Genomic DNA, 25485 nt, shown 5'->3' with positions numbered 1-25485 from the left:
ATACTAATGTGATCACACAGTAATGAGAAAACACTACTATATAACTATCCATTTAAAATCCATCCTTCCTCTCAACAGCAGACTGAAACAGCTGACCTGCTTTGTCCCACATCTAAAGTGACCACTCACTGCACTGTGAGCTTTAATTAAATGTTGCACAAATTCTCAATCGGATCTATTAATCCGGACGTTTTAAATGTTATTTAGGGGTGATAGTATCACACTTTTCCCCAAAGCTTTTAATTAATTCAGAGACAACTGATATCTTCATATTTTTTGCATGACACAATTGATGAGGTCTCTTCTAACGTAATTTTTTTCTGATTTTAAGATTTTTCTGGTATAACATACAGTACAGAATAGTAATAAATGACATTTTAGGCTTGCACACACACACACACACACACACACACACACACACACACACACACACACACACACACACACACACACACAAACAAATTCAAATACACACATTTCACCAATTACTGTAATGTTTTATGTCACATTAATACTGCCCTACAAAGCAAAAAGGCAGTAACTACGCAGAGTGCAGAACTGAGAAAAATGACTTTAAAGTTATCCTGTCATCCAGCCTAAGTAGTTGTAGGTAGATTATTGGACATGTGGCTGTTTTGTTACTTTATATTAGCTTATTCTTTGTACATATCAATCCTCATATTTAATTAGATATTTTACCCCTATTTTGCAGTTACTGTATTCTTGCTTTGTAAACTTGCTTTGTATTACTTACCAAAAACGTGGCACCATACCAAGGAAAAAGGCAGTAACTACAGATTCTCCAAAAACTATTACCATTTTTCTCCAAAACGACACACATTTGAGATAAGATGTTTTGTCACATAACAAAGGATGCCTTGAATGTCATGAAAATGATAATAACTCATTTTTGACCAAAAATGCAGTTACTGCCTTTTTGTTTTGTAGGGCAGAATAGGACAGGATATAAACTTTTTTTGTTCCAGGGTCCCCAACATTTGATATAGAAAGGCGGCTATATACAGTATTTTCATGTATAATGTCCAGCTTATACACTATAATAAAAAATATTAAACACCATATTAAAGACAACTTGTTTCCATAATTAAATAACTTTATATGGCCACTACTAAGGCCAAAGCAAATTATTACAATATTATTTGGAGAATATTTACTTTGCATTGATTTAACAGTGTATCTTTTCTATCTGCTATTAATGTTAGTTATTGAAAAAACTTTCTTTTTTTTTTATAATAGGGCTGTCAATAAAATAAAATTATTGTGTTTAATATAATCTTTTTTAGTTTTTAGCTGATAATCCCTCTCTTAACTCCAAACCTAACCTTAACCCTTTCTTAAAAATACAATGAAGCAAACCGTAAAAGGCATTGTATTTGAAGTGCTCTCTGGTTGTATGTAATAGTTTTGTGTGAGGTCCAGAGTATAATTTTAGTTGTTAATTGCTGCAAATCTTATCAATATCCGCTTGACACTTGAATTACAGACAGCCCAAAAGTTGGGCGAACCACTAAAGCATCCTTGAATACACAAACACACAGTAGGCTACATCTGAAAGCAGATCTTGCTCTGTCTCACTCTTCCAGGTTCCATCTATCACCAGGTCTGTGAGTTCTGACAGAATCCTGGCACTGCGGCAGCAGACACAGTTCCTTTGGGACGCCTACTTCTCCTCCGTCACAAAGATAGTCTTAACCACATTAGAGGTGAGTCCTCAGATACAGCAGAAAGAGATTTGCCTCGTCCAAATGAGTCATACTGGGGAAAATGTGTGAACGAGGGACTGCCAGCTGGTTGATGTAGTTTGTACAGTGTGTTTGTGGGATAGTTTGAAAAAAAGAAAAAAAATGTTGTCATTCACTCCCCGTCATGTCATTCCAAACCTGAATGACTTTCACAAAAGATGAAAGATGACTTTTCTTAAAGCTACAATATGTAATTTTTTTTCAGCGCTAAGGGTCGCTAACCTCTTAACAATAACAAAGGCGTAGGTTGATGACGCAGTGATAAGTGGAATGATGGGACTTGTATGATGGATCTAATAATGTTTAGGGATGAGTGAAAACAATCATGTTTTTTAACATGACTGTGATATGAAGCAGGGAGCGATTGCTAATAAGAGACAGATATCAGCACCATACGCAAGTCCCGCAAATATTAGGAATAAGGACATTTCATTCTACCGAACTACCCGCAAGTGCTGAATTAATACTCACACAGGTCAGTTTATTTGACGAATTAAACTTGTGAGGTAACGCAGCGCTATTTCACTTGGTGTACACTATCACACTAAACTGCATTTGAGTGTGTTGAAAGTTATAATGTTATTCTATGTGTTAGTTTTGTTTTCTATGTGAGACTAGCAGTAAGCTAGATCAACATTAGAATAATATACTGATCATATTCTAACATTTCATCATGTTGAGTTACATAACATTGATTTGTTTTATGTACATTTGCCCACCAGTCTAATAAAGTACATGCAAGAGCGGCGTCCCTGTCAAGTCGTGACTCGTGAAGCTCTGTCAAGTCCAAGTTAGTCACGGATGTGGAGCTCTCGGCATCTCGAAAACGCCTCTCTGATATTGATCCTCATTTAGTTCTTCTTTTGTCCCAGAGTCTGGCCCATTCACACCAAAATAAAAAGAAAGAAAACGCTATAATGATAACAACAGTATATTAGCTTTCACAGCAATGGACTATTATGTTATGTTTATTTTAAGTGCACAATTCAGTTATGTTATGGGAACATAATAGCCACACATGCTTTAAAGTAGGACAGATTTGGATTGGCTGTCTTGTTTTATCATCATCAGCTGGAAAAGAATCACTCTGACAGTATCATTCCTCGTAGTTGTAGTTATGTTGGGGACTCTTATTCTTAATCCGTAGGGTTTAATATGGAGTTGGCTCACCCTTTACAGCCATAACAGCTTCAACTCTTCTGGGAAGGCTGTCCACAAGGTTTAGGAGTGTGTTTATGGGAATTTTTGACCATTCTTCTAGAAGCGCATTTTTGAGGTCAGGCACTGATGTTGGAGGAGAAGGCTTGGCTCACAGTCTCCTCTCAAATTCATCCCAAAGGTGTTCTATCGGGATGAGGTCAGGACTCTCTGCAGGCCAGTCTAGTTCCTCCACACCAAACTCGCTCATCCATGTCTTTATGGACCTTGCTTTGTTGGAACAGGAAAGGGCCATCCCCAAACTGTTCCCACAAAGTTGATTTTCCATCGGATTGCCAGAACGAGAAGCGTGTTCGTCACTCCAGAGAACACGTCTCCACTGCTCTAGAGTCCAGTGGCGACGTGCTTTACACCACTGCATCCGACGCTTTAGCATTGCACTTGGTGATGTAAGGCTTGGATGCAGCTGTTCGGCCATGGAAACTCATTTCATGAAGCTCTACGCACTGTTCTTGAGCTAATCTGAAGGCCACACAAAGTTTGGAGGTCTGTAGCTATTGACTTCTGCTCATTGTGCTCCTCAGCATGCGCTGAGATTGTGATTTTACGTGGCCTACCACTTCGTGGCTGAGTTGCTGTTGTTCACAATTATTTCCACTTTGTTATAATACCACTAACAGTTGACTGTGGAATATTTTGTAGTGAGGAAATTTCACGAATGGACTCACGAATGGCAACCTATCACGGTACCACGCTTGAATTCACTGAGCTCCTGAGAGCTACCGACTTTTTCACAAATTTTTGTATAAGCGACGCGTCTGCATGCCTAGGTGCTTGATTTTATACAACTGTGGCCATGGAAGGGATTGGAAAACCTGAATTCAATGAATTGGAGGGGTTTTCCAAATACTTTTTGCCAATATAGTGTATTATATCTCGTATATCATACATAATATATATCATATCATTTATCATATATCATATCATATATAATTAAAAATCCTTTATTTTTTGTTTTTCCTTTCCACAACTGATTCTGTCATTGCTTCCAAAATGCAGTGACATCCAAAATGCAAAATCCACTTGTGAAAATGCATCTGTTTAGCTTTTTTTCTAATTTAAATGAATGAACAAATTACGAATGAAATTAGCAGTACATTAGTATCAGGTTTATTTGCTAGTTTGGTAATGTCAGTATTATACTAATGTATAGGCTTCTTTTAAAAAGTGTTGGCTATTTTTTTTGGATTATGCTTAAAGGGATAGTTCACCCCAAAAAATTAATTACTCACACTTATGTCGTTCCAAACCTGTAATACTTTTGTTCATCTTTGGAACACAAATGAAGATCTTTTCAATGAAATCTGAGAGATTTCTGTCCCTCCTTTGACAGCTACGCAACTACCTCGTTAAGCCTCAGAAAGGTAGTAAAGGCATCATAAAGAAATCCATGTGACTCCAGTCATTTAACCTCAATTTTATGAAGCGAAATGCTTTCTTTGAAAAGTGGTAGTTGCGTATATAAACTTTAAATGTAATATTGACATCATAACACTACAGTTAAAATTATAATCACATTCAGTTGCACTTTATTTTAAGGTGTCATTGTTACTGTAAAAATATACATTTATGTACCAATTTATATTAATTACAGATGTATGTACTTACTGTAGGGTTAAGATTGGGATTAGGTTGTGATTATGGGTTAGTTGCATGTCATTATTCATAATTTATAATTATTACTACTGTAACTGCAACGTGTAACAAGGACATTGTAAAATAAAGTGTTACCTCATTCTTGGCATGTGCTTTAGTATGTTTGTCACATTAAAATAAGTCTACTTCTTTAAAGCACGACAGAAGATTATTAAAACATAATGATTTAAAATACTTTGAGGTAAAGCTTTTAACAGTTTTGTGACGTGCACTTTTATAAGTGTGTTAAGAAACAGTCATGAAAGTGGACTTTTTTAAGTGGCCTTGTATTTCATTAAATTATATTATTTTCAGGTATAGTTTTTTAACATATACTTTTAAGATTTGAAGTAATACAAGTGCACATTCAATGCAATTAAGCACACTTCTTTTTCACCAGGGTATGCATAGTAAAAGTTAGGGTTGTTAAATTAAGTAATTGTATGTTTTTTTTTTCTTATATTTTATGATGAAATCTATGTAAAGTTTGATACATGAGACTCTCTACTGTTTTCCACACAGCATCATAGTTCATATAGGTAATTTAGTTAATGCTGATCATGCTTTGCATACACTTTGTTTTGTCTCTGTCTCTCTCTTTCACTCACTCATTTCTTGTTCTCTCTATCTCTCTCCCTCACTGACATCTTCTGTTTTCTTCAAAAGCTTTCATCATGAGTTGCTGTCACACATAAGAAGATGATACCTGCCATGATCAAAAGCACTTGGTCTTTTCCAGACCTCTCCAACACACATAAAAATGCAGACAGATTTACACAAACATTCCCTCCCTCACTCTCACATCTCTGAGAACTTTCTCCCAGGGTACAGGCCTGCCTTGGTCAGCTAGATGGTAAGGCAAGTTTGTGCTTGGTTTCTCTTCATCTCAGGAAGGTGTTGGACAAGTCTTTTAATAACAGGCCTCACTGAGAACTGCCAGACGTCACTGCCAGAAATATGACTGACTAAAAATGTGTTCAGAAAGCAGACATAGGAATCTTTCTGCCAACTTCATCGACATGCCACAGTGATCAGAAACACAACTGTAATCATTTGAATTGTATAAAGCAGTGGGACTTAACTGGTTTTGCTTTAGGGCCCAGATTTTATACTGGTGAGTGATTACCCAAAATCAAATTGATCTTTAAATGGTAATTTACAAAAATGTATTTAAAATAAATATTAAATTGTATCAATAATATTATGACATTACATGAAAATTTACAGTTTTGTTTTATAAATGTGTCATGCTTCCAGCTATAGGAGGACTATATGTGCCACATTTAAATAAAACAAAGAAATCCATTATTAATGTACTAATTTAACAATAAAAATGTAAATTAATATCACTTTTCAAATTAAAAAATAAATAAACATATGTAAAACTGCATATTTAATTGATGTTTATAATGTAACAATAGATAAATAATCTTTTAAATTGCATTTAAAAAATCACTGACCAAATGCTTTTAATAATCAATTTGTCAAATGGAATTTTGTTAAATGACAATAGTAATTTGACAAGTAATTTATTAATTTATGTTTTTATTTATAAACTACTGCAATAAAACTTTAACCATGACCCTGTTTCTTTATGCAGAAGTAGGTCATCATTTTTAACTTAATAATATTTAACATAATTTTTTAACTTGCTAAATCTGTTACTATACACAATTATATGTTTTTATATTGCATTATTTTATTGTTTATATGCATTGTTTTTCCCTGCTGTCTCAGATGAGAACAGAATTGTGAGAGTTGTGATCTTAATTCAACCTCACTGAAAACTGTCACACATTCTGGGAATACGAGTAAACAATATTTTTGCTGTCGCCAAACAGATACCTTTCCACGCTGTGTTTTCCTGGCTCCTGGGGCTGGTTTCTTTCCAGAGCTATCCTAATCCCTGCTTCTGTTCCGAGAAATTTTGAGCCCAGTGTCTGGATTTTCCCTTCTGCCTAAACCTCAGTTCTTCATATCAAATACAAATGACAGAGAGATACAACAACAACAAAATTACTGAGAATTTTTTTTTGCTTTTAAAGAAATGAACTCTGGCGCTGTCATGTTAAGATCACATGTAATACTTTGAAAAACGATATAATAACAATAATAAGCAGTGTCGGGGTAACACATTACAAGTAACGCTATAATCAGATTACTAGTTTAGTTCAAATAAGTAATGCAAGTTGTTTTCTCATTTATTGACTGACAGCTCTCTTGTCCTCATGCTGGGAGAAATCATGAGTAAGTGCAGAGGTGTTGTTTGTGCTGTGTAAACATGATGCTTATTGTAGTTCTAGACTAAATGTGAGCATTATTCATCTCACTTGCACAAAAACAGGTTCAGTATTTCTCTAAATTAATATAAACAGTGAAATGCAAACTATGAATATTACGCAAACCTACAATAATTAAATATGTTACATAATACAAATATACTTTATGTATTAAATCTCACTTTATTAATCAGTGTCTTTGCTTCTGACTTCCGATGATCCAATTCAACCATAACAATATGCAAAAATGGGTCCTATTCTTCTGCAATCTAGAATGGCAGCACAGCTAAAAGTTTTTTTTTTTTTAGCTGCGCCCTCTACTGTACATGTGTGAATTTACATTTCCTTCAGCCTAAGGATTATTCATGTATGTTTCCCCAACACTGATAATAATTAAACAATACTAATAAAATAATAATAAATGTTCAAGTGTTAAAGGTATAAATGTAAAAGTACAAAGTACGATTCAATGTAAAAAGTATATTCAAAAGTTTGGCATCACTATCTTAAAGAAATTGATACTTTTATTCACCAAAGATGCTTTAAAATACATTAAAATATTATTAAAACAAAATAGAAAACGTCTCGGTTATGTATGTAACCATGGTTCCCTTAAAATGGGAAAAATACGCTGCATCGAAACACTGTGGGAATTCCTCTGCGTGATTGCGTTGTGAAGCATAGATGGGTGACGTCATCGACCAGGAAACTATAAAGCATACCCAGACCAAACAGTGTTAGCTTCTGATAGACTGAAGCAAGTCGATCACGAGCATGCAGGGAGTATGGCAGGGCGACTTAGCATCTTTTTCCCTTTTCAGGGAACCATGTAACCGAGATGCTCCCTTTCAAGGGAAGCTCCCTTTCTACGTCGAAACACTGTGGGAACGCTTTACCCACGCTGCTGTACGAGCAAGTGCCGGTCTGTGTGAAATCGTATGCGCACACTAAAGGCTGATTTATACTTCTGCATCGGACCTACGCCGGAGCCTCTACTCTGTAGGCAACGCATTGGTTTTCATTTATACTTCTGCGTCGTTGTCCGCGTTGACGCGCAATTACACATGCAGAGGGAGCATGTGAAACCCGAGGGAGCGGTCTTAGCAGACCAATCACCGCGCTTGCGTCCACGTAGAGTTGACGCGTTGTTACATTTTTGGAGAGGTGCACGTCAGGGTACGCGCGCTACACACAGTCTACGACGTAGCTACGGCGTGAGTTCGACGCAGAAGTATAAATTGGGCTTTAGACGAGAGCACCTGCGACCCCGGAGTGGAGCCCAAATCAAGGTCGTAGAACTTCACAAAGGTGTGCGGTGAGGACCAGCCTGCTGCATCACAGACATCTTGGAGGGAAAGTCCTGACATTAAAGCTTTAGAAGAGGCCATATTCCTTGTGAAGTGAGCTCATACAGCCAAAGGTGAAGGCTGGCCAGCCGACTCATAAGCAAGTGAGATAGCCTCGACCAATCACTTGCTCATCCTCTGCTTAGATGCTGGGAGCCCTTTCCTAGGTGACCCAAAACAGACAAACAGCTGTTCCGACTTTCTCCACAAGGCAGCTCTGTGGACGTAAGCATCTAGTGCCCTAACTGGGCAGAGCAGATTCAGTCAGACTAGGTCAGACGTCCGAAAGGGAGGAGGACAGAAGGCTTGCAGTACAATAGGTCTTACAGTATTAGTAGGAACCTTGGGAATATAACCCAGTCTGGGGTGAAGAAAAGCCTTCACCATACTAGGCGCAAATTCCAAACATGATTGAAATACCGAAAAGGCTTGTATGTCTCCAATTCTCTTGAGAGACGAAATAGTGTGGAGAAAGATAGTTTTTAGAGTGAGAAACTTCTCAGGAACCTCTTCAATCTGTTCGAAGGGAGCCAAAGAAAGGCCTTCCAAAACAATAGCCAAATCCCTAACCGGTACTCTCGTGCGGACTGCAGGCCTATGCATCAAGGTGTAACGGAGGAAACGGGTTACATTTACATTTACATTTAGTCATTTAGCAGACGCCTTTATCCAAGGCGACTTACAAATTAGGACTAAATTCAGCGAGTCATCATAAAGAGGCAAGAGCAACAACAACGCAGGAAGTGCTCAAAATACGAAGTTCAGGTATTATTCAGAGTAGCATAAGCCTGATAAGTGGTGTTTCGATGTGTGGTGTTTTTTTTTTGTTTTTTTCTATAAGGTTAAGTGCTCACGGAAGAGATTGGTTTTCAGCTGTTTTTTGAATGTTGTCAGGGATTCTGCATTCCGGATGAGGGTGGGGAGAGCGTTCCACCAGCATGGAACTGTGAATGAGAATTTTCTGGAAAGTGATTTTGTGGCTTTCTGTGATGGAACCACGAGACGTCGCTCGTTGACCGATCGTAGGTGTCTGGTAGGGATGTAGACTCGTAGGAGTGAGTGAAAGTAGGAGGGAGCTGAGCCTGTGATAGTTCTGTAAGCAAGCGTCAGTGCCTTGAACTTGATGCGAGCAGCTAGAGGTAGCCAATGCAGAGAGATGAACAGAGGAGTGACGTGGGCCCTCTTGGGCTCGTTGAAGACAAGACGAGCTGCAGCATTCTGGATCATCTGTAGGGGTTTGGTCGCACATGCTGGGGGTCCAGCCAGAAGGGCATTGCAGTAGTCAAGCCTAGAGATGACCAGGGCCTGGACGATAAGTTGTGTTGCATGCTCAGTTAGGAAAGGCCTGATCTTCCTGATGTTGTGCAGTGCAAACCTGCATGATCGAGCTGTCTTTGAAATGTGATCTGTGAAGGTCAGCTGGTCATCAAACGTTACTCCAAGATTTCTGACCGATCTTGATGGGGTGATTAATGATGACTCTAGCTGGATGGTGAAGTCGTGCTGTAGAGATGGATTGGCAGGGAGGACGAGAAGCTCAGTCTTTGCCAGGTTGAGCTGCAGGTGATGTTCCTTCATCCATGTGGAGATTTCCGCCAGACAGCTTGAGACCCGTGCAGCTACTGTGGGATCATCTGGTTGAAAGGAGAGGAAGAGCTGTGTGTCATCAGCATAGCAGTGGTAGGAAAAACCGTGTGCCTGTATGATGTGTCCCAGTGATGTGGTGTAGATGGAGAAGAGGAGGGGACCAAGAACTGAACCCTGGGGAACCCCTGTGGTCAGCTGATGTGCTCTGGATACCTCACCTCTCCATGCGACCTTGAAGGACCTACCTGTGAGATAGGACTCAAACCAGTGGAGTGAAGTTTCTGTGATGCCCAGTGATGAGAGGGTGGACAGAAGGATCTGATGATTCACTGTGTCGAAGGCAGCAGACAGATCCAGGAGAATGAGGACTGAAGATTTGGAAGCAGCTTTTGCGATCCGTAGGGCTTCTGTGACTGACAGTAATGCAGTCTCAGTTGAATGTCCTTTCTTGAAGCCAGATTGGTTGACATCCAGCTGGTTGTTTAGAGACAAGAAGGATGTTAGTTGGTTGAAGACAGCTCTTTCAAGTGTCTTCGCAATGAATGGTAGGAGAGAGATAGGTCTGTAATTCTCTACAAATGATGTGTTTAGCTTTGATTTTTTGAGCAATGGAGTAACCCGAGCCTGCTTGAATGCTGTAGGGAAGGTGCCAGTGTGGAGGGATGAGTTGATGATGTGTGTGAGTGATGGTAGAAGTGTGGGAGAGATGGCTTGTAGAAGGTGTGAGGGGATGGGGTCAAGCGGGCAGGTGGTAGGGTGACTGGAGAGGAGAAGTGTAGATACTTCTTCCTCGGTTAGCGAAGAAAAGGAGGACAGAGGGGTATTGGCTGTGGAAGGGGTCGGTCTGGGTTCCTGTGTGTGTGGAGCTGAGAACTGACTGCTGATAGCTGTTGTTTTGTTGGTGAAGAAGGTCGCAAAATCGTTAGCAGTTAAGGAGGAGGCGGGAGGTGGTGGAGGTGGACAGAGGAGAGAGTTGAATGTCTTGAAGAGTAATCGTGTGTTGGAGGAGCTGTTGATCTTGTTGTGGAAGTATGAAGATTTTGCAGCATGAACATCAACAGAAAAGGAGGAGAGGGGAGATTGATACATACTCAGGTCAGATGCGTCTTTTGATTTGTGCCATTTCCTCTCCTTGAAGTGGGTTACTTGAAGGTGTCTCCCCAAAGACACACCACCCAAACGAATCTGTGGTAAGCAGCTAAGGCCACAACATACACCTACAGGAACTCCAGCACTGTACCAACAGGGCAGTTAACTGGGTCCAGCTGGAAATTTCCACAGTGTGAAGTTGATAATATCCACTTCAGGGCATAGAGTTTCCTCATGGGGGGGAGGTCAGGAAAGGAGGATGGTCTCAACAACCTTGGTTGAGAGACCTGTACTTATGAGCTGGGCCCCCTCAGAGGCCAAGGCCACAGTTTCCACAACTCGGGACTAGGGTGAAGGATCGACCCCTGCACCTAAGAAAGAAGGTTCCTACTGGGTGGAATCTCCAGAGGAGAGCCGTCGAGGAGAGACACGAGGTCCAAGAACCATTCTCGGGCCGGCCAAAACAGAGATACTAATAGAAGACGGACCCGTCCCTGCAAACTCTCTCCAGAACTCCCGGGAGCAGAGCAATCATGGGAAAGGTGTACAGATGCAACCTCGGCCACGTCTGCATCATGGCGTTCAGCCCAAGAGGAGCTGGATGAGAGAGGGAGAACCACAGTGGACAATGAGTCATCTCTAGAGATGCGAACAGATCTATTTCCGCTCGGTCTAACTTCTCCCACAGGAGCTCCACCACCTCGGAGTGGAGTCTCCATTCCCCGGTCCTCGGCCCCTGCATTGACAGGATGTCTGCCCCCTGATTTAGATATCCGGGATGTATACCGCTGTAATGAATGGACTTAATCAAAATGCTCTAGACCTTGTAAACCCTTCCCCCTCTCTATTAAGGGATCCAGTCTCTCGAGACTGGCTACAGGTATAGCTTGAGCAGCAAGCGCAGTGCCCTGAAGCGGCGAACCAGCAGGCAGAAACTGACTAGTCTGCTCTAGAGCCCTCCTCGGAGTGAGCGAGCAACCTGATGCCACTATGTTTCCGGACGGATGTTCGGATAAGCACTCGCTGGGAACCACTGCGCCCTGGGAAAAAAACGCAAGACTCAACGAAGTGGTTGTTAGTCTAATTTGCTTTTCTGACAAAGCTCCGGTTTCTCGGCTGGCCAGTCAATGTTTAGTTTGGCTATGGTGCGAGTGACAACATTCACAAGCTCCTCAAATGCAGGAGTCTGAAGTGACGAGTCTTCAGTGTCTCTTCTCTCGATACAAACAATATCCAGCTCCTCAGAACTGGATGATTGCTGTACCTTCACTCATGGCGGAAGTAACCGCAGAGCATGCTTACAGACCCTGTTACGAAACACTGGACCTGGCAGGTGAAGGCAGAGAAAGGGTGAGGCCCGTCTCTAACCCCTCTGCCAGATCCATGTGCGAACCCCACAACCTGAGCCGCCACACTGCCTCGGCAGAAGCGGGACCCGAGCCTCCAGGTACGTGAGCAGAGGCGCCCTCCTTGAACGCAGCGTTCTCAACGGTAGCAGCTCACAATGCTCACATTTCAGCCCCCCAAGGGCTGACTAAGCTTGCTGCACTGCAAACAAGCAACACTTGTGTACATGTGTATCCCCACCTGTGATATAATGTGGGCAGGATGAACACACTTCCTGAACAGCTGTGCGCTCACCATTATAATTATTATTTTTCACAGCGTCTTGTTTCCTTGTAAGGGAACAGATATTTTGAATTATAATAACATTTTGTAATATTACTGTTTTTGACTGTATTTTTTATCAAATAAATGCAGTCAAAAAAAAAAAAAAAATCTTACTGAGAGCTGTAGTTCATTCATATAATTTTGCAATGCTGTTAGCAAATGCATGTTGGAACAACGATTTTGGGAATCACCTAATCGTTGAACTATTTGGCTAATGACTTAACTTGCGACCATAGTTGTGCTGCAGTTAATCATTTATTAATTTAATAACTTAAAGCACTTAATAAACAATCTTCATTCATCCAGACCAATAGGTGTCAGGATAACATCGAAGATCATTGGGAAAAAGTAGAATTAGTACAAAAACATACTATGGGGACCATTTACACTTTGTTGTATAGACTGATAGTTAGTGCATTGTGAGGTCCACACCATACCATGTTGACAAACTATGAGTGTTTCAATACTCGTGCATGTGCGGTGTGTTTGTACGCAGCAATAAATGCTGCCTAATTAACCACATAGATCAAATGCCCTCTCCGTGGACTCGGGTTTACTGGCACTTCCTCAGGAACATATGCCACGTTGAGTTCATTTCCCTGCTCCACTGCACAAGAGCTGCAAGATGCTTCACTTGCTGCGTGGATCTGACAAAATCCCTACAATCCACGTACAGCACATTAAAACATCAGCATGTAAATGCACAAAGATACACAAACACACATGCTCCCTGACATGAGAGTTTTAGACTGTAGTTGATTGTAATTGGCTCTGGAAAGACAGAACCAATCAAGCCCAGTGGGAGAAGGACTCAGGACACATTCTCTCTCTGTGTGTGTGTGTGTGTATGTGCGTGCGTGCGTGCGTGTGCATGCGTGTGTGTGTGTTACAGGTTATTTATGGCTTAAATGAGATGAGGGTGAGGCAGACTGTGATTAATTAGTCTTGTAATAAAATGAGATTAATGCTTTTAATTTGAGTAATTAGGCCTGTGTGCATACTGTTGAGAATGTTGTCTGGGCGTTGCCTCTGAAGACTGATAAGATAGTCGGCCATGTTGATTATTTAATTTTTGAGGCATAATCACACAAAGCTGGCTTCTACAACATCTAGTTTAAAGGGTTATATTTTTATGTTGATATATCTATCTTTTTTGTAACACTTTCTAATAATGTTACATTTGTTTATGCATTAGGTTTCATGAACTAATAATGAACAATACTGAGTTAATGTGCTCATATGGTCAGCCATAAATTTTTTCATAATCATGACATTTTACAATAATATTACATTTGTTCAGTAATAGATAATGTACATCCAGTTGTTATCGCAAAATAAACCCTGACAGCGCAATTAGGACCCCAACGCGAGAAAAATATATAGCTCCTAACTAGCAGCTTTTAGCCTAGACAAATGAATAAATTCAAACAAGAAGGATATGTAAAGGATAATGTACAGTCGTATCACTTATTGCATAGCTTTTAACAACATAAATAATGAGGGGGACATAAAATATTGATTTGAGAAGAAACTGTTTTAAAGTCGTACCTTTTATTATTTTATAATCCATTATAGTGTACGAATCAACCTGTAACGAAATTCGTTGATTAGGGAAGAAGGAGGTGGGAACCGGCGAATGTTCAACGTAACTTAAATCACCAAATAAACAAACAACAAATTGAAAGTAAAGCGGCAGCCCCTCGTGGACGACTGCCGCATATAAACATAATACAACACAACATAAAATCCAGGGACCTGATGTATAAACGTTGCGTATGCACAAAAAAGGCATTGAAATGTCCACACCGTACAGACACTCTACAAGTGTGTACACTCTTTTACTGGAGTGAGTGAAGAAATGAAGTAAACAGAATGATTTAAACTCTGTTTTACATCTGATATACACATTTAGATTAAATATGCCACTCTTATTAATAGAGTTAAGTACTGAAATTTCATGAAAGCATTATCCAGAAGTTACAGTATTTTTATATTAATTTAAATAGAAATATTTGTAGTGGATGCACTGCTTTTGAAAACTTTTCCTGTGGAATGCTGTGTTTTAATTTTTTAACTACAGCAAGGATTGCTTGGCGGATGATAAATCCGCTTTAAATTGTGTTATAATTAGCAGAACTATTTTGCGCGAATAATGATCAATGATGCGCACTTACCCCGTCCAAGCAGATGGCTTAGCAACATAGACAGTATAATGACAGACACTGAAGGACTCGCTCGGTGATCAAATGGTCCATTGGCCGGTTTCTCCAATGACAGTAGGCTGTAGAACCTCTGCTGCACGCAGTTGGTGTCATGCACAGACAGACAGTAGCCTAATGATAACCATTTTCCGGGTCTTCCCAATATTATGAAAAATACTATTGTATTTGAAGGATAGAATTTCAAGGAAACCATAAGATATGCACGTTTCATTTTTTCACGTTCGTTTTATCAGTGATAACGCTTAGTCAGACAATTATGTACACTGCAATAAAATAAGGCCCATCTGTTTCCATTAAAAATAAACCATCCTAAAATACATGTTTACCTTATAGGCAAAATTGCATAAATTTTATTTGCTTAAAGCAATTAAAAATGGCCAGTGGAAAATATTGAGAATAACTCTTCCCTGAAAACTTTCTCTGAAATGTATTATATACAATATTGATTTATTTATTCTAAAACAAGGCAAGGATACTGAAAGAGTTTTAGTAATGTAATGTGACGGCACATAGTCCTTATCTAATATTTCCCTAATGTCTTGTGTTAAACATGGTATCACATGTATGGGAATATGCATGGAAATTATATGCAGATGACGTTATGCTGCTATGCATAGTAAAACGAGGAAGTGTGAGCTCCATATATGGTTATTTCGGGGAGGAGACGGGGTGGAGACACATGTACACACAATCTTCTGCTGACTGGGTTTTACAAACTGAATTTTGCGCAGGTTCTGGTCTACGCGTGTTTTATAAATCTGAAAACTGTTGTGCGTATGCAAAATCTAGCTTTTGTGCGTACGCACACTTTTAGGATGAAATCTATCGAAGGTTTTATACATGTGGCCCTAGGTCTGGTCCTCTCTTCTCCTTCACTGTCATCACTCCTTCCGGAGTTCCTCTGTGGGACTCGAGACCGCTGTGGTGCACAGGTGACGCTCATTAGCACTTGTGCCACCAGCCTTGCTCCCTTCCCACGGCTCTCAGCCTTGCCCTGCTTGCCATACAACCATTCTAGCAACAAGACGAACACGTCTGCACTATATTACTGTAGGCCTACTATTAATAATAAAGTCCTCTGGTCTCATTAATACAGTAAATACAGTCTGAGAAATTGAGGCACCAGCTGCGTTTGAATGAAACAAGTGAGAGAGAGTCTGTGGTGTGTTGGTGAACGTGATTTCACCAAGTGCAACATGATCCTAGATCAACATCTTTGTTGATCCTGCAACAACATTCCAATAAGCCAATCAGATTTGAGGGTTTAGAGTTTAAGTTTATAGTTTATGCCAAGTTTAGGCTTATAACCAGGGTAAGGTGCTTCCACATTCACCTATCAGTGTCATTCATCTATCATTTCCCTATCATTAAGGGATAACTTATGGATAAGGTTAGGGTTAGGTTTAGGGTTAAGGATATGGTTAGCAATAGATTTTCGGACAGGAATGTTGATTCAGGAACTTCAGGAACAGGTCTTTCTTGGCAAAATCACGGTGACCGCAGTGTGTTACACCAAATTCTACACCAAATATAATTTGGTATAACACTGGCCTCAAATAACTGGATAAGCGGTCATTATACATTGTCGCAATACATTGTGACTGACCAATCAGAATAAAATATTTGAGAGAGCCATGTAAAATAACATAATTTAATGTATAAAGTATCATAAACTAACAATGAGCAATACATTGTTAATGTTAATTACATTCTAAAACATTTTATTACAGTTAATAGTTTAAAATAGTTTAATTTAAAATTAACATTAAAGGAGAACTCCGGTGAATTTTTAAGTTAATCTTGATAGTTTTACCTTTGTGAGTACTGTCTATAGAAAAAAAAAAAAAAAAACGGATTGGTGCTTGCAACGCGGAGCTGTTACAGTTAATGCCCAGAGCTCCCATTCAGCTAAAACGGCTGTTATGGGGGCATAAACCTAAAGAGTGTCTTTGTGCCTCTTAACAGACACAAAATACAATTAAAATGTCTGTCCAACATGAACAGGGCCCTTACATGACAACAAGATGCGTTTAGCAACTTAGCCATTGTTTAAACTCACCTAAATAGTGTTTTAGACGGCTAGCTGTAGTCTCGCGCTGAAGTCCCGTGGGAACTCAGTTGTTGCCGGAACACGACGCTCCTCCCACCTGCACTATGTGCGCGATTCCCCCCCCCCCCCCCCCCCCCCAAACCACTTCAGCGGAAATCCCGCCCTGCAGCCGATTTCATTGGTTTAGGTTACAGTGACGGGTAGGTTTAGGGATCAGTGTTTGGTGTAGGCAATCTGTAATTGACATGACCAATGAAAACCTTAGAATCAGCTGCAGGGCGGGATTTCCGCTGAAGTGGTTTGGGGGAAAAAAAAAATTTCCGGCTACAACTGAGTTCCCACGAGACTTCAGCGCGAGACTACAGCTAGCCGTCTAAAACACTATTTAGGTGAGTTTAAACAATGGCTAAGTTGCTAAACGCATCTCGTTGTCATGTAAGGGCCCTGTTTATGTTGGACCAGACATTTTAATTGTATTTTGTGTCTGTTAAGAGGCACAAAGACACTCTTTAGGTTTATGCCCCCATAACTGCTGTTTTAGCTGAATGGGAGCTCTGGGCATTAACTGTAACAGCTCCGCGTTGCAAGCACCAATCCGGTTCGTTTTTTTTTTCTATAGACAGTACTCACAAAGGTAAAACGATCAAGATTAACTTAAAAATTCACCAGAGTTCTCCTTTAACTTAGACTACTTCTAAATTTAATAACTAATGAAATCATAAAAATGTAATATTAAATCAAATAAATTATTGAAAAATACAAAGTCAAAATTAAACACCTTAAAAAAAAAAATTTTAAACTCCTTCGACTTTTTTTTTTTAGGTGTGTGTAAATTCTACACACACACAAGTTTTTATTTAAGTAGACATAACATAATAGTATTTCTTAAAGACAAACATGTAGGAGCCCATTTTTCCTTTGACATGAAAAAAAGAAGGAAATATCAGAGAGGCTACATTGCAAGTGAGCAGCAAATCTTGAAAATCCAAACTAATTCCAAAGCACCGATCCGACTGCTTATACCTCGGTCACCATGATTTTGCAGAGTAAGACGTTCCTAAATTCAACATTTTGTTAATCCTGGAACACCAACCCTGTCTGAAAAAAAATTCCTAGACCTAACCCTACCCATAACTTATCCCTAAAATCAGAGGGAAATAATAGGTGTAGAAGCACATAACCCTGGCTGTAAGCCTAAACTTGACATAAACTGTAAACTTGTCCCTCAAATCTGATTGGTTGATTGGAATGTTGTTCCAGGATCAACAAAGATTTTAATCCAGGAACATGCTGCACACAGTGAAATCATGTTCACCTTATAACTTACTCACTCATTCGAGCAGCAACACTCTCCTGTTCTTGGTCATATGAGAAGCCAGACATAGATGGCATGGCACTTGTGGCGACGAGGGATGAACCTCTGAAACACAGAAACTGATTGTGATTGGTTACAATGTTTAACCACAGCAAAAACAATTATGAAATATCGAGAACAGACAATCACAACATTTTTCATAATTTGTTAATCGCAGCTATAATGGTAATTGTAACTTGTAAATACTGATGTATATTAATGTTTTAATGTATATTAATAGTAATGTATGTGTTGTTTTTGCAGATTATCCATGACCGGATACGGACACACATGACCAGGAGCAGGATGATGTGGAATTCTTTACCTGGAGGACTCTACGCACTTCCTGAGTTCTCCAGCGACCTCACCCTCTTCCCCTTCTACTACTCGACACTCGGTGAGCGTGTATGTGTGTGTGTATGTCTGTGTGTGTGTGTGCATCTCCTCACCACCTCCAGCTCAATGCCGTAAAACTTTGTTGCAGTGAAAATGAAATCATAACTCAGATAGATGTTGGTTTCCCTCCAAGCAGTGTGTGTGTGTGTGTGTGTGTGTGTGTGTGTGTGTGTGTGTGTGTGTGTGTGTGTGTGTGTGTGTGTGTGTGTGTGTGTGTGTGTGTGTGTGTGTGTGTGTGTGTGTGTGTGTGTGTGTGTGTGTGTGTGGACATGTTTTTCTACCCCGGTGGGGACTTAAACCTGAATGCACACAGACTCATGGGGACTCGTGTCACCGTGGGGACCTAAATTGAGGTCCCCATGGGTACAAAAGCTTATCAATCTTACAGAATTAGTTTTTTTGAAAATGTAAAAATGCAGAATGTCTCCTGTGATGGGTAGGTTTAGGGATAGGGGCAGTGTAAGGGGATAGAATATACAGTTTGTACAGTATAAAAACCATTATGTCTATGGAGAGTCCTCACAAAGATAGTGCACCACACATGTGTGTGTGTGTGTAATCTCATAGTGAATGGTGAACATATGTGTTCACCATATTCCTCCCTAAGCATGGCCTGTGTGTTTGCATGCTCATGTAGGGGTTTGTGATGGATTTGTCCCTGGGCTTCACATGTCAGCAGTAAATCTGTATTGCAGAAGTGATAGATGGTCTATACTCTGCTGTCACAGGTGTTGTTAGTCTCACTTTCCATAATTTTGATGACAGGGCAGTTTAGACTCCCTGTCTGTGGCCATAACTTGAGAGAACTTCACTGTGCCGTGATATACGGTGTGATTCGCTCTGCCTGGGCAACACTATAAATCCGGCTACCTGCAATACATGCTGTATATTAGGTAATGAGATATCATCCAACATGGCCAGTGGATTGCACCGATGGTATGATGTGTCCCTGTCTTCCTTGAAAATGTTTTAGATGTAGAGGCTTGCATACACAATGACACAATTATTGATTCCTTTGGTCACAGCTCTGCGAATTATTATTATTATTATTATTTGATTTTGATTTTGATTTTGATTTTTTTATAATTTCCTGCCACATCAGGGTGGTTGTTCTGAAGCCAGTGAGTGGTCAATTAAAACATGAGCTTGGAAAGTCTGTAAATGTACTGTTCCCTCTCGAGGGAACTTGCGCTGCGTCATATGACGACACTTTCGGGAATGCCTTCAGCGTTACAGTGTCAGCTAGTCCAATTCTGATTAGCGCTGCATCGCCCCGTTACATGTGATGGCGTAACACGTAACGCTATTTGGTGTTTGTTTGTCCCCATGGCCATACAAAACTTAGCTCTATTAGTGAATAAAATGGCGAGTGAGCAGCAGCAGTTTAAGAAGTGTGTTCCTCCCTTCCCACGTTACATCACGGGTGGGAATACACACGACTTTTGTGTAAGCTGCCTGGGAGTAGAGCACGCACGATCAGCTCTCTAGGGGGCTGACTGAGCACAATGTGAACAGCTTCCTTTGAGAACGCTTCACTCCCACCTGGCTTTGTTTGATGAAAGCGGCCAGGTTCATGCGGCTTCACTCGTGGGGATCGCAGATGGAGCTAGTGGAGGAGTTTGAGATGGCTTCGGCCCTTTCTCAGCTATCAACCGCTAGCTCCAGTGCTCAGACTCGGGATACGGAAGCTCGCTCTGCGGCTTCTAGTTGGAGTGCTTGATGTTGGGTTTGTCCAGCTCTCAGGAGTTGGACGTACTCAGCATCAACGCGGCAGATTTGGGTGACATCAACATCCTAGCTGGTGGGTAAGGCATATATGGTGGTAGGTCAGGCGGGCACTTGCTTACATACAATGGGCATCTTGCAAGCATACCAGGCCGACCTGCTGAGGGACCTGGACGAGGGCCAAGGTGTGGGGCCCGACGCCATTAACCCTCTGGGGTCTGAGTGGTTTTTGGGGTCCTTGAGATGTTCTGACATGCCCTGACATTTGTGCTTTTTTCAGTTGCTTATAAACATATTAATGGCAAAGGTATAATTACACTCTATTTAGCACAAACAGGGCTACCATAATATGTGAGCAACATGCATGTACATGTTTGTATTTTTGAGAGAATAATGTTTATGCATGGTTATTGAAAAAACTAAAAACTAAAGTTTCTGAAATAAGGCCACAAAACATACTAAATATGTGACAATAAGACTTTTGACTAATGGATGTCATTGCCTAGAGTTTTTTCTTCAAAATGATGTGAAAATCATCCTGCCCTTATCATTCACATAACACAATACATTGATTTAAATCTTGTAAAACGAAAACGAAAAAAACGAAATTTAAATAAAGAACATCGAAATTTAAATAAAGAAAAACGAAATTAAGTTAAATTAAAAACGAGATTAATTTAGATTGATAACGGGTAAAAAGGCTAATAGCCTACAGTCCGTGTACTTTTTCGTCCATGCATTATTCTATTTCGGAATGAAAGATGAAATGTAAAAAAAAAAAGGTGCAGCTTGTTTTTTTTTTGTTTTTTTTTTGTAACAGAAATGGCTGTATTTTTTTTGTACATAGCATAGCCTACTTTGTTATGATTTTAGTATCATAATGATTAATAAATGCACGCACAATTATCCGTGAACTTGATTTGAAGCCTTTCAACTTGTGTGTGCAAAATTCAGAATTAAATGAATGTGCAGCAGTTTGTACAAATAGAGTCTGTAGGTCTACTATGCTGTTGAAAGTATGAAAAGTGAACAGCACGAGTATGCACAATTTGAGACGGGTCAGACATGATTTTGACCACTTCATTAAGTTTTGTTTTGTATAAAACCTTTCTTTAAAGTGAATTTCGTGTTGTATAAATTGTATCTTAATTTTAATCAATTTTTCATCAACCAATTGCCTGGGGTGGATTTAATAAATAAGCAAATACCAGTATATAGCAGACAATATAATCATGGAGGCGCCCGCGCGTTCACTTGCATTGCACGTTAACTGGAGCGCATCTCATTAACGAAACTCAGTGTATGCCTCACACAGACATGAGAAAGACATCAAATACACAAAGCTTGAAAAGTCTTTAAACGAAATAATTCAAAACGAAAAGAAAAGGGCAACTCTCTGATTATGATCATTTAGCCTAGCCTATTTTGTGAATTGTTCATTCCTGGTTGGCACACATTTTGCTGCCCTTACAAAAGTGCCGCTCTAGGCAATTGCCTAGTTTGCCTATATGGACGCGCCGGCCCTGGGGTCAGCATGAGTGTATTGATTCATTGTCCCTTCATAGTTTGCAAGAGACATTTAATAAACTGAGCGTATTTAATAAACTGAGACGTAGGCTATTTAATAAACTGAGCGTATTCATCTGTCAATATGAAACGCGACTTGGCCATTCTAATTAATGATCGGAAGAACGCGTATCGACCACCGTTACTGTAAAATATGCACGTATGTCCATTTAAACTCGATTTTGGTCAAATGTGGATTATATCATTACACTGGCAAGAATATGGCTACATTTAAAGATGCCGTACCAAGTGTGACAACGCTATGTTCATATGCTTTTAAATTGCGGTGTTTTTTTCACTTCCTGAAAAGTAACCGTTTTGGACATACGTGATTTTCATCGGGCAGCGACGATATATATATATATATTCTACCAAATTGGTTCACAGTTGGAAGCATTTTTTTTTTTTTTTTTTGCTTGCAAATTGTATAATATCCAAGGAAAACATGTCTAGTAATTGTGCAGTTAATTCTCATACTGTATTTTCAGTTTTGGAATATGTATCCTCTCCCGAAATTTGTCAATAATAAAACACAATAAAAATTATTTAAAGAAAAGGCTTATATTTACCTTTTAAAATTTGTTTACATCTACCTTGTAAATATATTTTTTTATTAAAAAGGTTACAATTACAACAACAATTGAAGTGTAATCTTTCTTTGTAAAAACTAAAGTATACATTTTATGATACATATTTCAAAGTTAAGGATTCATTACTTCGAATATAGCCTACATTGACAAAACATACTATATTTAACATATTAGCAAAAATTGGCAAACAAAAGCTTATTTGAGGTGGCAGATATTTTACAGTAAAAATGTGTAATCTATCCAAAACTAATCAACGAAATGTTGTCTTTCATATGTCTGTAACATCGGTCTTTCGTTTTTATTATAAGGAATATAAATGTTAATTTGCAGTTTAATACGTTGCTTATACAAATACATTTTATTTCAACACATTTCAGTCGATTTTTACTCAGTATAGCAAAATAGTTTGCTAAAAGCAGATCATTCATTCACAGAACCGCAATTCCTACTAGACCGATCTAATTCCTACTAGAAACGCAATTCAAATTTAAACCGTCTTTTTGCGAGTTGTGGTAAACAGCGCATTTCTGCCGTTCATTCATTCACACAGAAACGCGATTTACTTGAGAATGAAAAAAAACTTACTACAGTATTCCATCCGTTGCTCCTCGAAATACCAGCACTTCTGAGGTACGTTTTCCATTATTATTATTCCTCACAGCGCTGCGATTCCTCATCAGTGTAAACGAGTACACTGATCTGAATAATCTTGATGTGTTTTCTCGAGCTGATATGGGGGCGTTCACAGTTTGTATGGGATCGTCTCAGTCATTTGCGTTTGAATAGCGCGCGCTCTCCGTGGGTGGGGCCGATTAAAACGTAATGAGCTGAGATGAGCTCGACTGGAATCGCTCTCTTTTAATACAGATTTCACAAGATGAGAATATTTGTTTTTTATATAAATTACTTCATTTAAAAGAAGAGAATTCAAGCTTCATGCCTGTGTGTCTGTATGCCTGTTTGACTGAGTATTCGCTGAGCAGAGAGAAGGCAGAACTCGCTTCGTGTTTATTTTTCTTTATTTGGCAAAAAGCACAACACTTTGTTTTTATTGTGAGTATACACAAAAATAATACACATTTAACAGAATCGATTGATGTATGAAACTCCTATGGAAAATCAAAGTCAACAGAGTATTTATGAGTTTCTTTTACACTGATAAAAAAAAAGCGAGCTGGTATCGCCGGCGATACCGCCGACCTCAGGGGGTTAAAGAACTGCATCGGGCCACTGATTTATCTCTCTGTGGGGTTCTACAACTGGTACTACAGCTGGTACTCCAAAGGAGGACTCCCGGATTCTCAACTTTCTAGACGACTGGCTGCTATTAGCTCAGTCTCAGGTGATGGTGGCACGGGCACAGCTGTCTCCAGCACGTATCGAGTCGATTCTAGTGACCAGAATCAAGCAATGCCAGCTCATCACTGTAAAGCAGTTTTAGAGACTGTTAGGGCTCATGGCAGCTGTGTTCAACGTAATACCTTTTAGCTTGTTGTAAATGAGACCTTTGCAGTGGTGGCTCAGGACCAGGGGCAACCCATTTCACACGATCAAGGTTACATGCAGATGCCTTTGTTCCATAATTGTGTGGAAGAAGCCTTGGTTCCTGTCTCTAGATCCAGTGTTGGGAGCATGCTGTTATCGCAAGATAGTGTAGACAGATGCGTCCCACACAGAGTGAGGTGCGGTCATGGAAGGCCACTCGACTTAAGGTCTGTGGAAGGAGCATGATCTCTCTTGGCATATTAAATGCCTGGAGATGTCAGCAGTACTACTAGCCCAAAGGCATTTTAACCCAGACATCAGAGGCCACAACGTTCTGGTTCAAACAGACAATATATCGGTGGTCTCGTACATAAACCACCAGGGGATCTGAGGTTACACCCTTTGTGCAGTCTGGTGCATCAGATCCTCCTGTGGTCCCAGGGGAACCTGTTTGGCCAGGCAGACGTGGATCTGTTTGCATCTCAAAAGACTTCTCATTGTCCCCTCTGGTTCTCCCTCACACATCCAGCTCTGTTAGGGCTGGACACCATGGTGCAGCTGTGGTTGAGGCTTCGGTTGTACTCCTGCTCCCAGGAGTTCTAGAAAGAGTTTGCCAAGATGGGGTCCACCTTCTACTTGTATCCCCATTCTGACTGGCCAGAGTATGGTTTTCGGACCTGGTAGCCCTCCTAGACGGTCTCCCGTGGGGGTCTCGAACTACAGCCGAGTTCTCACACAGATGTAGGTCTCTCACCTGAGGTTGTAGAGTCCATTCTCAATTCTAGAGATCCCTCCACAAGGAAACTGTATGCCTTAAAGTGAACTTCCCTTTATGGTGCAGAAGGCGTCAGTTGAACCCAGTTAACTGCCCCATGGCCCTGTGCTGGAGTTCCTTCAAGACAGCAGGTTTTTCCTCCATCCACACTTAGGGTGTACATAGTGGCCATAGCTTCCTTCCACATGCCATTAGGTGGTGGATGCCCCATTTCCTTCGTGGTACCCTGAGGGTGAGACCTACGGCTCAGGTTAGAGTCCCAGCATGAAATCTAGCTGTGGTTTTAGAAGGGTTGTCACTGGCACCTTTATAAGGTTCTATTAGTCTCATTAGTCTCATTAGTCGCATTAGTTAATTTTGTTCCACATCATGTTTAGGTGCATGAAAATGTCGATGTACTTGCAATAACAGATCAGCGTGCATCTATAAATTATTAATTCAAGAACGTTGTGCAAGTTTACTGCAACAATGGAGCAACGAACTTCACATACCTATGAAAATCCAGCGTTTATTGATCATGGTAAGTGTTTATTGTCACAGTTGTAAAATGTGGCGTTCTTCTTCCACAAGGAAGTTTGGCGTCACGGCATTTGTTTCCAGGTGGACCGTTAAAGAGCACAACACACACGTCTCGCGGACATCCTGTAGAATTCAACCAATCAGATGACGACTTCGAAACTGCTGAAGTGTTTCCAGATATGTGTGCCATATGCATCAGACGTTCAGTCATCGGT

General features: G+C 40.1%; 1 protein-coding gene across 1 annotated transcript in view; it reads left to right on the top strand.

Moving 5' to 3' along the window:
* Positions 1-25485, top strand: part of LOC309481669 (exostosin-1) — a 429414-nt gene that overhangs the window by 344901 nt on the left and 59028 nt on the right. The window contains exons 5-6 of the mRNA XM_082146683.1: positions 1605-1724; positions 18479-18611. Of these exons, the coding sequence (XP_082002809.1) occupies positions 1605-1724; positions 18479-18611 (253 nt within the window). The remainder of the gene's footprint in view (positions 1-1604; positions 1725-18478; positions 18612-25485) is intronic.

This window comes from Leuciscus leuciscus (assembly GCF_965113295.1).
Source record: "Leuciscus leuciscus genome assembly, chromosome: 19".
NCBI classification, from domain to species: domain Eukaryota; kingdom Metazoa; phylum Chordata; class Actinopteri; order Cypriniformes; family Leuciscidae; genus Leuciscus; species Leuciscus leuciscus.
Note: the sequence above shows the minus strand (reverse complement) of the source record. Positions and strands in the feature narration are given on the sequence as shown.